This window comes from Trichogramma pretiosum, unplaced genomic scaffold (assembly GCF_000599845.2).
Source record: "Trichogramma pretiosum strain Unisexual culture from Peru unplaced genomic scaffold, Tpre_2.0 scaffold72, whole genome shotgun sequence".
Classification (NCBI taxonomy): Eukaryota; Metazoa; Arthropoda; class Insecta; order Hymenoptera; family Trichogrammatidae; genus Trichogramma; species Trichogramma pretiosum.
In genome coordinates this window covers 128,213-141,550 of record NW_019640833.1, presented here as the reverse complement: position 1 = coordinate 141,550, position 13,338 = coordinate 128,213, and the positions used below count along the sequence as shown (strand labels likewise).

Below are 13,338 nucleotides of genomic sequence, written 5' to 3'. Positions count from 1 at the left end.
CGTTTCGGCTATACACGGGCTCGGCTTCGGTTGCTTTTGGCCCGTATATATTTATTTACCAACCAATTGCATCGCTAGCGTGCCACGAGGAAACTTCATTAATAATTCATCGAGACGGCGACGTATACTCGAAGCTAACGATCCTACGTATATATGTATGCGCGTTCGCGTCGTGCTGGTGCGGAAAAGTTGCAACGACAATCGGTCCGAGAACACACGGGTGATTATGCGCTTGCGGCCAAACTGTGCACCGATACACGTTAACTTCCGCGTACGTTACGTCGAGTATATACGCAGACGTCGTTCGCGCGCAACGCGTTTGCCATTTACCGAGCTGTGGCGAAAGTAATCCAGAAGACGACACTATGTTTTTGTTTCAAAATTTGGAAGTTCGCTCGAGGTATCTGTCGAAAGAAAAAAAAACGCACTCGCACGTAAGCGTCAAGTGCGCAAGTTTTGGCACGCTAAAGAGCGATTGCATCGCGGCGAGCCTCGATAGTTTTGAAAGTCGAAAATCTTCGATACAAAAATTTCGTAAGCTCGTGCGCGCGAGTATTGGAAGCACAGGTGCAATTACGTGTATATACGTGCAGCGAAGCGTCTCTTTATTCTTTCTCACGTTTCCAGCATCGTGCCATTTCTTCTTTGCAGTTCAGCGGAGCGCGCGCCACTACTAACGCGCGAGAGAAAGAGAGAGAGAGAGAGAGAAAAGAACTAACGAGCTTACAAACGGGTAAACAAGACTGCCGCTAGGAGGGAGGAAGTGCAAAATGCGAGAGGGAGAATATACGCGGTTTAGTTTAGCCTGGTACGTATAGCACACGTTACCAATACCTGTATAGGCGTATATAGTAGTATAGGTGTTATAGACATCGGTGCCGATGCTCGGGCGCGCGAAGCTCGGGCACGGAAGCCATTTGTAAACGCTCGGGCAAATACATTCGTCTTTTTCGCCCATCAGGCATGGCGAGCTCCACTCACTCCGCGATGTGTGTATGCAATATATATATCGACGCTCGAGCTGTCCTACATTCAAACACCACTGCCTCGATCCCTGTACAGCATATTATATATCGTATAGACGCATATAGGTACAGCGGGCTGCATTACTTATTGATATAAATGAGATGAAAATTTAGAATGCTGCACGTGGCCACGCACGTATAATACACGTGTATTAGGCAAGCCGTGCGCGCTCGTGTTCCGCGCTCGCGGAGCTTTGTATTATGCCGCGGAATATAAGCTCGCAGAGACGCCCGAGGTACCTTATTATTCGATACGACGCATTCGAGAATAGCTCGAGCTTATTCGTGTATGCGTTTGCGTTCTATCGCTGCGTGGAATATCGGCAGCTGTTTTTATAACTTCGATTTTCTACGTGATCCTGAATCCGAAAGCATCGCTATGTAAAAACGAATCTTATCTTCTTATGCGCTTATTTTTCAATCGTACTATTTACTCTCTTTTTGGCGCTTCGTGTGCATGGTTAACAATTAAAGTGATTTTAATTACTTGTTCACGCTTACGATTGAGGTACTAATTTCCAAAACAAGCAACGAGTAATTACATTTGCCTCTGTATAATATCGCTTATAAAACAGCGTGAAACATAAACAAGTCGCTTTTTTAGTATTTAGTATGATTTTTATTGGCATTAGTGACAAGTCGCTTTCGGCTATATGAAAACCTGCTGCCATCTACGTTTCGTTCCGAGTTCTATGACATTATTTACCAGGTGCGCACGACGTTCAGCATCGAGTATATTTTCTTGCCTCCGGCGATTAATGTTCCATTCGCAAAAGTGTCAATAAATTTTGGACATTTTCGATACAGTTTATTGTTGGTGACGACTATGTACAAAGGGGTTTATCAAAAGGGCCTGTCATTGTATTATTTAAAAAAGAAGAATTGAACGTATTTTGAAAACTCACCTTTTCGAGACGTCTTGGCTCGCTTTTGGCACTTTATCATCCGACGTCGGGATACTCTCGCCCGTCACACCGACGACGTGACCGAGCTCGCGCGAATCAAGGCCGGTGTCGAGAGCACGATCACTCCTCGGCGCGGCTAATAACAAAGTTTGCTCGCTCTCCTCGCCGATGTGAAACTTCACTCGGGGCAGCGGCTGCTGCTGCTCGTGGCTCGTTATGCGACACGCGCTGTCGCTACTGACGCGACTCAATTTCCTCTTGGGCTTGGCGTCGGCGAACTCACGGTCGAGCGGTCGCGGCCCGTCGTCGGCCTCCTCGTTCACGCGCGACAGATCCATCAAGATCTCGGGCTTGATGTTCTTCTCCGACACCTTGTTGTCGTCGCTGCGCAGAGTCAGGGCGGTTTCCGACGCGCTCGGCTTTAGCGTCGTCGCAGCCGTGGCCGACGTCGCCGTGGACGTGGAAGGCGGCGTCGACGTTGCGCCGGCAGCTTGCAAACGATCGCTCGAGTCCGCCGCTCGTTCCTCCCGCAGTCGTTTGTCTTGCTCTCGAGGGGCGGCTTTCTTGGCGTCCTCGCGTTTGGCCAGCACAGTCGTCGCTGCCTCCTCTTGACTGAGGATTTTCGCCGTGACCAGCTGAAGCTCGGGCAGTTCGCCAACGGGACTAACTTCCTTCAGCTCCGTCGCTCCGAGGAATGAATCCTGCATGTCGGCCGAATCAAAGCTCTCTATGCGGATCTCCTCTTCGACCGAGCAAATGCGAACGGTTTTTTTCGTGGTTTCAATCGGCACCACGACGTATTCGTCCTTTACCAAAAGACACAAAACATTATTATTAAATAATCAGAAGAAAAAAGAAATTTATTTGGATGCACGAATAAGCACCTGTGGATCCTTAACGACGGATTCAGCAGGATCTTCGCGTCGCCTCCTGAGCGAGCTTCTCCTCTTGGTCGCCTGCTCGTCAGGTTTTTCGACGATTAGATAGATCGGCTCTCTCTGCTCGACGAGGGGCGTAGTCTCGCTGGCCTCGTCCTCGACGTCGTCTTCGGGACTGACCTCCTCGGGAGCCGCAGCAGCCGCGGTCGAGCCGACGAGTAGGCTTTCGAAGGTCCGCGGTATGCTCTCGCTCGCTCGAGCAGAAGCCTCGGCTGCATTCGGGGGATGCTCGAGATAACGCGCGACCCGCTCCATGCTCTCCATGTGGCGGAGGCTGCGTCGACGAACGTCATGCTGCTGCTGTTGCTGCTGCTGACGAGCATCAGGTGTGCTCATGCGGCGTTTCAGCGCCTCTCGCACGGCTGTATGGGTATAAGATAGATGGGCCAAGTTGAAAAGGAGAGAAAAGTGGAAAACCAAGGATTCGCAAAGTTGGACGCAGCTCGTTAAGAATTCCGCAAGATCTCTAGATCGCTCGACGATATACCGACAACGATCTGAACGCGTGCAAAAGTTTCACCAACTCGTATATACTGCACACTTCGTGCGCTGTTTTATGCGTTTAATTTTATAAGCGGCCCATGATTCACAGGCTTGATTTTACGTCTTTCGAGTCGAGTCGAGGCGCGCTTATATAGACCGCGCCACGCGCTGATCGCTCGCAGCTGCCAGAGTTTCATTGTGAGGGCGCAATCTAAAGGCAGTCGGTTTGATCGACGGCTTATATAATATAATGCGCCGCGCGATTGAAATATCTGCGCGCACGGGGCCGGGGCTGCGTTTGACATTTTTGAACGATTCGATCGATCGAATTCTACATCCCTGCCGCCGACGCGTACGCGAGCTTCTGGCGCTTAATTAAATTTTTTTACTCGAACGCATGTTTCATATAGCCCGGCGAAGTAATTATTACACGCGAATCGAGCACGTCTAAAACGTATATATACTCCGAGAAGCGAATGTAATTGTAAACGTGTATTCGAACACGCGACGCTCCGGCATTCAACGAATGGATAGCCGATAATAAATCATCGCAGCTGAACCAAAAGCAGCCCCAGTTACAGCGGAATAAACGTGTTTGCGAAACAAATGTGTGTGTGCAGCTGATTCAAGCTCACCTGCTTCCAGCAGCAAACCCTGACTGCGGGCTTCCTCGGGCGTGCGGACGACCGCAGCGGCAGCCCCGCTACTCGCCCGCCTCGGCATCAGCAACAGCGGAGTCTCTTCAGCGGCTTCGTCGTTGTCCTCCACCTCCACATCCTCCTTTCGATGCCGCTGCTGTTGCTCCGGTGCTCGACTCAGCAATGCCCTTCTCTCTCGCTCGGAAAAGGGCACTAACTTGATCAACGAGGAATGCGGCTCTTTTCGTTTGTCTTTGGCCGCAGCGGCGGCAACTTGGCTACTCATCGCGGCAGTGGCCACAGTGGTTAATTGATCGACGCTCGATGTAGTCGTGGTAGCCGTTCCTCCTGCGAACGACAGGGTCATCGCATCGTTCAGTCTCTCCGTTGAGAGAGAAATACGCGATGCAGCACACACTCGCGCGCAAGACATTGTAAGGTGCAAGCAAGGAGAGGAACACGGCTTTAAGGGAATGCTTTCAATGGCTTTACTCCTCTCGGTGCTTCGCTAGTCTCGCTCGACTGAGGAGCATAATGTGCGCGGCTGCTCTTTGCAGGAGATTTGGCGTGTGCACCGAGGATGATAACGACGTGCGACTGGCAAGGACATGACTACTCTGATATAGACTCAATTTGATAGGATCTGTGTAGCCGCAGCTTGTTACGTAATGTGCTCCCGTATATAGGCTCCCACAAGTTCGGAGATAATTTTTCAAGTTATCGAATCCAATGTACGTGCATTATATGCATATGATTTGATGATAAATCGAATAGATGTGATTAATTAATTTTCATTTGAATAACATGATAAGGAAAAATATTTTGATATTAAGAAATAAGATGTTAGAACTTTATCAACGTGCTGTAACAGCGTTAAAGCTTTTCCTGCTAGAAATGCTTTACAACGATAATAGCTAACTGATAAAACAAAACTATTAGGGCGTTTAAAAAAATTTAGACCAGTTTTCGGCCACTTTAAATACGGCTAAACTACATGAAACTTTCACCACTAGATGGCGATTATTTTTAACTGCAAATCTGCAAGTGGTAAAGTATTACTAATTGCATAAATCCAAACTCGATTTTTAAAAATTCAGTCGAGAAATGCCTATTACATGACTAAAAAACGTGAATCATTATGCAGCCATGAAATCTTAATAACTATTTTAAGCCCAAAAAAAATTTTTTTTAGCTAAAAACTAGTGATAAAATGTTAGGAATTTCTACCAGAGCTCAAGACATTTTTTATAATTGCTGTATATTTTCTGGTTAAACTCACGTCAAAGCACAAAATAAAATTTTCTCATAAGACTCGCTCAATTCTAGACTTTATTTTTTAATATTATTTTGATATTCCACAAAATCAAAATACATCAAATAAATGTATGTAATATTTTTAAAAATGTCTGAATTCGAGTTGTCATGTTCTCATGTTCTCGATCGTTTCAATGTTTAAATGCATTTTTTCACAATACGTGAATCGAAAAAAGTGTTGGTAGATAAAATTGATCCATGCAAACGTCGAGTTGTGTCATTACGATCGATGGGTGATTTACAAAATCATAGCATATAAACAGGTTGTTGGGAACAGTCTCACCTTCACGTGTAGCGATAAAGTCATCAATTTCAGCCGCATGTTCCGTGGCGTCGCTGTCCGGCAGACTTTTGCTGCGTTTGACCATGCACATTGTAGCCAAGCGCTGTGTGTGTACGCGCAAGAGAGAGCCAATATCGACAGAGTTGACATATAAATAAACAAGGTATTTGCAAATTATATCGCATTTTATAGAGCATTTCGTTGTTTTTATTCACTGTATACGTCGCCTCGATAAATCTCGAGTATCGTACTATAAGTCTCTTTCGCAAAATTTTTTATTTCATAACTATAGAGAAGCTCACGTATATCTATTATATATGAATGCACATTTCATCGTAAAGAAGCCTCGTAATATGCATATAAAAAATATAGCACAAAAACGTTAAACATCTATCACGAGATAAGCTTGCGATCTTTTTTTTCCTCTTTTATTTGAAAGAGGGGCCTCTAAACATGAGTGCCTTCCAGTTATGAAGGTGAATAAATGTTGTATGGTACGGGAATAGCTACCCTTCAAGTGTCAAAAATTATTAGCTTTTTTTTCATTGTTTGAGCTAGGAAATGAGAGTTTATTGCGTGTCAGAACATTGCAATTTCCCAGATATTGTATACCGTACAATCCCATACATCTTTCACCCGTTTAATAGATACGTATGTTTTTTTCTTCAATTGAATTCCGAGCCGAAATAAAGCATGATGCGATTACATTTTTTATTTTTATTTTTCATCGACGTAAATAAAAAGTTTCAAAATGAGCATCTGTGTCGATTGAACTGCTTCCGACACTCAAAAGCTTTTTCAAAGTTAAGCATTATTATAACTGTCCTGGACGTATATGATTTATTGTTGAGGACACTTTTAATTTAAGCATAAAAACATTGTGAAAATTTCATAAATATTCGCGCGTACAAAAATACGCAGATGCAGCTGGAAAACAAAAAAGTATAATGAAAAAACGTGCTCCACAGTTATTCATTACCCTTGTAACAGTTTGACGTTTCTATTGAAGAGCTTACACATTTTTCATCGAATTGCTGTTTTTAGTCGTTCCCTCCCACTGGGAAATGGAACGTGTAAAGAAGATTTTATACGTTAAAAGTCTAAACGAGCTTCGAGAGCTGACATGAATTTTGAAGCTGATTATGAAAAGTTTTCAAATTGAACCCCGAGGATTTTTGATTACCTCTGTGTACTTTTTTTCACGAAGGCAACGAGTAAAGCTATAAAAACAATATCACAGCCAGGCGGGAGGACTGAAACTCTTTTTGAATTGTTTTTTGTATAATGGCCAACAATTTCATGTGTTATAAATAAGATACAACCTCGTTGCGCATAACGCAAGCAGCGCAGCAATGGCAGCAGCAACGTGACACGTTTTGTACATCGTGTATTTACTCATACGCGGGTATATAGGCTGGGCCGTCACGCAGCTCTCGATACTAAAGTGCTGCGCGCTTGCGAGCACGTAATCGGCTTTTTAAGGGGTAGGAGAGGGTGGACTGATAACGCACAATGGCAACTCGTTACGTGCATCGTTCAATGGGTTGCCTCTCTCGCGCTTTCTCACTCCACTCGTTCATTGGCATCCATTTATATCCATAACCGTCCACTGCTTATCAAGTGTTTTTAAGCTTTTCACAAAAGCATCGCCAACTATTCAAAACTTATTGTATTCTTTCACATTATACCGAGAAAATTTTACGTTTTATTGTTGTTTTTATAGTTCGTATTGAGTGCAGAAAGTCTGCCTTTAAAATAATTAACTTTTTTTTTAATGAATCAAACAATATAGGGGCGTTAGAGAAGAAGCGCTTGATAATAATCGATGAAAAAAAAAGTTTTTTTTTTTAGTGCGCACAAGACAATTTCAAATAAAATGGCGAAAAAAGATCAACAGCAGTGCAGTTTCTAAATAGCTTAATGCAATAATAAAATAAAATAAATAAAAAATAAAATAAAAAATAAAATCGAAACATAATTCATGTAAAACTGGTACAATGTTAAAAGTGAATGTGTACTTACCCGACATATCTACCCGAATTAATCAAGATGAAAATCTTTATTGACCGTTCGCGTTAATATTATTATTGATTATCATGACAAGGGCAAGTAATAAGCAAAAATAAACCAAGTTGATATGTACAATGATTTTTAAATCTTTATTTAACGTCAATTTAAGATTTTTTTTTCATATATAATAAGTACTGATAAAACTGACACAATAAAAGACATATTGCATTTATTTGGTCAATAGTAGTTGTAATCAAGTTTGATTATCCTTCCGCGATCCGTCTCTGGAGTTTATAAGTTGTTCTGAAAATCAAGAGAATGTCTAAGTTAGCACCGTCAAAAAAGGTAACGGCAAGAGCTTAATTTTTTTTTTTATTTTTTTTATTTTTATTAATAGTAACTAATTTTCTGTTCTAACATCCCAAATAAAGGTAGAAATGTGATCAATAGTAAGAGAAAGAGAAAGAGAAAAAAGCACATTGGCTCATTCATCTGAATTGTCATGTATAATACTATTTTTATACAATAACTTCTGTACAATATGTATAGTATCAATCTTAATGAAAAAGTCAGGTCAAACTTTGTTTTTAATTCAATTTTTGAAGGAGGTAATGAGGCAGCGGGAAACTCACAAAAATACCCGGGAATTACGTATCAATCCCTTTTCTCAAGCTTTGCACGTATGTACAGTATATGGTTAAAACTATCATCTACGAGATTAGACAAAATATACACAAACACACGCAATATATGTAATGCTAAAAAAAGCAGAGGCATAGTAATTCATAGTAGAAAGATTTAGAGCTTGAACTGAATTGGTGTTAGTAAACTATGAAAAAATATATATTATTTGCAGACATACTTTGGAGATTTTAATGAAGTGTTTAGTTGCTGTTATGGACGTAAGAAAGATGTATTGATGCAATTAATAAAAGACTTAAATGATACAACCATCGTTTGTGTCTTGAAGCATTCAGCATAAATTCGTAGTCAAATGATTCTGTGCTGACAGTCATTATTGAAAGGTATGATAAAATTATGAATTTTTCATTCGAGTTATAGCTTACAAGCACACTTTCAAAAATGAAAATAGTAAATACAAATTAAATAAAATATAAACAATCAAAAGGTTAAAAATAAGTTCGGGCTAAAAATGCGAAAGGTCCAGGATAACTAAGATGATTAAAATTACCAATGAACTATTGTCTATGTAAAATGAAGTTAGATTTGATTTATAGGCTTTCAAATTATTTAATTATTTTATTTAATTATTTTATTTGTTAACTAAATAAAAGATTACTAAAATTATTATTCTAATTTTTAGATCTTTCTAGGAATCACTACTTTATTTGTAATACCTACCTCTATTTACGAGAATAACATACTCACTGAAAAATCGCGTTTTTCATACTTCACTCTCCTTTTACATCTTGTATGTCATCACCAATGATATAAAACTTTTAATAATCAATTTCTAGAAAAATTTATGATGACCAAGAAAGTGTTGCCATTAAAATAATTTTATCGAGGCTAGTGAAATTTGTAAGCAGTAGTGTTTCTCGATCGATTTAAAAAAGTGAAAAAGCGATTATTGCCGAGGAAAAATTGTATTAACAAATTGGCGCCAAGAAAAGACGTCCCATTTTTTATTCTTCTGTTATCTATACGTGTATTACGCGTATAAAATCGCTCCCGGACAAAGCTCACTTTGAACTTTCATATTTTTCACGATCGCTTTATAACTCGTATACAATAGCAATTTTCTTACACACTTTTTTTAAGAAACATTTATGTCTTTCAAGGATCCACATACAGTGAGACTTGGAAAATGGATCGAAGGCATAAAATACAGCCAATGGCATGTTGAATGTCTCTGCGGGGAATGGGCCATGTTACCGCGTGTACATGTACATAGGAAAAAGCTACAGACTGGCTGCATAATACATTTGGAGCAAAAGCGTTTGACTAATGTATTAGTAATTCGAGTTAAGAATAGACTTTGGTGGAAATGACGAAGTGCTCGTTAATAACATGCATTTCCACTTTAGGTGCATGTAATTTTTGCTCGTTAAAAACCGTCACCATTTGTTAGTTTTGTTAATAGAAACGTCAAACTTTATAAAGTTACCAGGTTAAATAGAAGGTCATAGAGATACTTACACAAATTTTAAAATTAAAAGTGGTTAAGATAAAGGAAACATTAAACAAAAATTCAAAACAAATAAACAAAATGAGCAACTTAAGAAAACACAATGTTGTTCCTAAAAATTTTTAATTTTTAAATTATTAGCTGCATCTGCTAATAGTTGTTATTTTTAAAAATGTCACTCATTTAAGGTCATCAAAAGGTCAGCTGGACTTTAATGTATGATGTCTTTTGTACTGGTTCCAATATGTACAAAAGTTTATGGAAAATATTAGATAGCAGTATTGCGCATGAGGGGGAGCAAGGGTAATTAAGATTTACAAATTTATATTAATGAATTTAAATCGTAGATATATAAGTGATAACCACATTTTAACATAGCTCGCTACATATTATACTAGGCATTTGTAAAATAAGTTTTTATCTACATAAATGTTTTTTATATATATGATGTAAAATTTTTTTTTCAAGTGGTTTCCACTGCTCAGATTTCCTCTGCTTCAAAAATCAAATTTGTGCGGGAGTAGTTAAAATATTTTTAGTTCTAAAAGATTTTTAAAATATGAATGATCAATACCTACGAGTTATGTGCATTACCTGAATGAGGTTCTTTTATACAATTCATCGCTATAATATTCAATATTTACTGAAGAACTGTGCAATAATTAAAATTTTTGGTACAACAGTAATTCAACAAGAAAGGTTTTTAGTGTAAAAAAAAAGGATGATGACTGATGATGAATGATGTTCAAAATGTGAATGATTCTTAACAACACTCTGAAAATGCTTTGAATTCAAACTTCCATAAGAAATCACTAACACATCAATGAAAATCTTCTGAAAGCTGAATCTATTAAACGTATTTTATTACAAACAACTGAAATGTATTTTATAAAAAGAAAAAAACATGTGCAACAAAGAAATGATTTATTTTTCTTTAAAATATACAATGTATAAGTACTGGAATAAAAAAATTTATTCATTATGCAATGCTTTAAATGTAAAATTATAAAAACTGACGGAAGGAATTTTTCATTTTCACTATTTGAATTCGTAAACATCAATATGAAATAATAATGGCAATTTTAAACTTGTTAACGATTATTGCAGGGTGTGATTCAAACTTAAATATTTGACACGATTATTATTTTTCACGAGAAAAATATGGTTAAATATTGCACACATAGTTTTTTAATTGAAAAACAACAACCGTGTATAATACTTTAGTATACGAATCACATCTTACAACGATTATTAACAAGTTTTATATAGAAGATAAAATTAGTTCTATAATTTTCTTTTCCATAATTCTTCTAAATTGCTTTTGTATTTTAATACTTGACTTTCCTTCGATAAAAATAAATTTTTAGAAAAAAAATTCGAAAAATTTACAGTACATTACTTTCCTCGGCAAAAATTAATTAAAGGAAACCTGGTCAGTAAAGCATGCAATGCAAAACAAACATGAAGGATGCAAATATTTGATGTGCAAAAAACCAAGTATAATATTACAAACATAAAACGTGAAAAAATATGGTGAACGATGATATGCTTAAAAATCAAATCAACACAAACATATGATGAAAATATATGTACAGAGATAAACCATTCTTCCTGAATTTCAATATGAATAATACAAGGATTTTTCCAATTAAAATTTCACCATCATAAATATTGCACAAATGGAATGTAAAATTTTCGTTATAAATGAATATTTAGTTATTTTTATAACTCACTAACATTGAAATATTCTGTAAATATTTTATATTAATTCAAATACTCATCTGTAAAGGTTGATAGTTAATTACGCATTATTTAATTCGTAAAAATCATAATGATCAAAGATGTAATGTAAGGTTCAATTGCAAACAGTATGCTCTCTTTTCATTATTATTATCCATATTTTGTCTAATAAATTAGAAAAGATTGTTTTCATTCCTTTCTATAATTCTCTACCTGGGATAGCATGCAGTGAAATTTTGTATACTAATACGAAGAAAAAAGTGTCTGAAAAAATCTGAAGATAATTTTCCTAATAAGAGAATAATAGATTATTAACCTACGCATATAAAACTTACTCACGAATAACCACGTTTCATTTTCAACGCAAGCTATCCAAGGCGCACGGATTATATATAACTTAAATTAGATTGTGTTTTGAATTGTAAAAAATTGATTTTTTAAGATAATCGACTTCTATTAATTTTAAATATTAAAATGAATATGCATCCATGATATTAATAAAAAGTAAATTGAATTCTAATCACTTATTCATCTGAACTAAGCTCATTGATAATTAATATTGTCTAATATGTTGAAGATAAAAAAATTCTGAAATAGAAATGTCACTATTTGCTTCTCAATGTTATATAATATGGCTTAATTACTCAACAATAACATTTTTCAAGTAACAAAGAAAATTTCATTTAAAAACTCTCAGACTTAATCAAATTATGTTGATGCTGTAAGCCCTCGATAAGATCTTTATGGTTTAAAGTTTGTTTTATATTGATTTTACGCTCACGAAAATATTCAAGCCTCTGCCTATGAGCATCCATAATAGGCGAGAAGCTGATTTCTTTCTTAAATTCTATCCGGTCGGAGTGTTCGCTCACCTGTGCAATGCTATCGGGTATGGGTAGAGGCTTGGCTACACCGATGCGCACGACACCTTTTGGAGCACCCTTGAGTGCTTGAACTGCTTGGTCTAAAGTAGCATTTTCAAGGGCTATGTCGTTGACGAAGAGAAGTCGATCACCTGGTATTAGTTGACCGTCTACCTGTGCTACACCACCCGGTACGAGGGATCTTATAACTATCACAGTCTCATTGGGGTTCATTGGATCCTAGAAAAATGATACACATTTATTTTTGTTTGTCGAATAAGTCAAGAAGTGTAACTTAAATTGCCATCTACCTGATAATCCAAAATAGAGAACCCAAGGCCTCTCTCTCCTTTCACTAGTTCGATAATCTGTGGCTCGGAGCTCCACATTGCTAATCCAGTCAACGGTTCTAATGAGCGTGACTTCATTTTATTTAGACTAGCATCAGTCACTGTAGCTGTTGTCGTAGTAGACGCCAAGGAACCATCTGATTTAGCTTTTACTAAACGATCTGACGTCGGCAGTAAATTTTGAAGAGAACCACCAAGTATACTCTAAAAAATTGAATTTACATTACCATACTATGTTCTTTATTAAAAGTAATATACATCTTAGAAGCAGAATTTAAATGATACTTCTATCAAAATTTTTACTTTTAAAATAGTTTGAAAATCAAAAAACGATCAATTCAATATTAGAATTGAATTTTTTTGATATTTTTTATCTTGTAAAAATTTTATTTAAAAAGTCTATAAAATGAGTATTTTACGAGAGTATCTGTATTTTTATAAAAGAACGATTTGATATTAAAATCGATTGCGAGAGGTATATTAAATTTAAAAGAATATCGGTTTATGTTCAGCTTTTCTTTCATTCACTTTTTACAGTCATGCATAGATTCATATTTTTTTTAAATTTCCTGAGTATTTTTTCGAAGGATTGGGCTATTTATTTTGTATAAGCAAAATTCGTACACAACATTTTTCAATT

General features: G+C 37.5%; 1 protein-coding gene across 5 annotated transcripts in view; it reads right to left on the bottom strand.

Annotated features, from left to right (window-relative positions):
• Nucleotides 1-13,338, bottom strand: part of LOC106655972 (multiple PDZ domain protein) — an 89,941-nt gene that overhangs the window by 32,764 nt on the left and 43,839 nt on the right. For all 5 annotated transcript variants that reach the window (XM_023463444.1, XM_023463448.1, XM_023463447.1 and 2 more), the window contains exons 15-20: nt 12,660-12,902; nt 12,358-12,588; nt 5,587-5,689; nt 3,987-4,337; nt 2,815-3,230; nt 1,931-2,736 (exon numbers count right to left, since the gene is read on the bottom strand). In XM_023463444.1, coding sequence (XP_023319212.1) covers nt 1,931-2,736; nt 2,815-3,230; nt 3,987-4,337; nt 5,587-5,689; nt 12,358-12,588; nt 12,660-12,902 — 2,150 coding nt within the window. The remainder of the gene's footprint in view (nt 1-1,930; nt 2,737-2,814; nt 3,231-3,986; nt 4,338-5,586; nt 5,690-12,357; nt 12,589-12,659; nt 12,903-13,338) is intronic.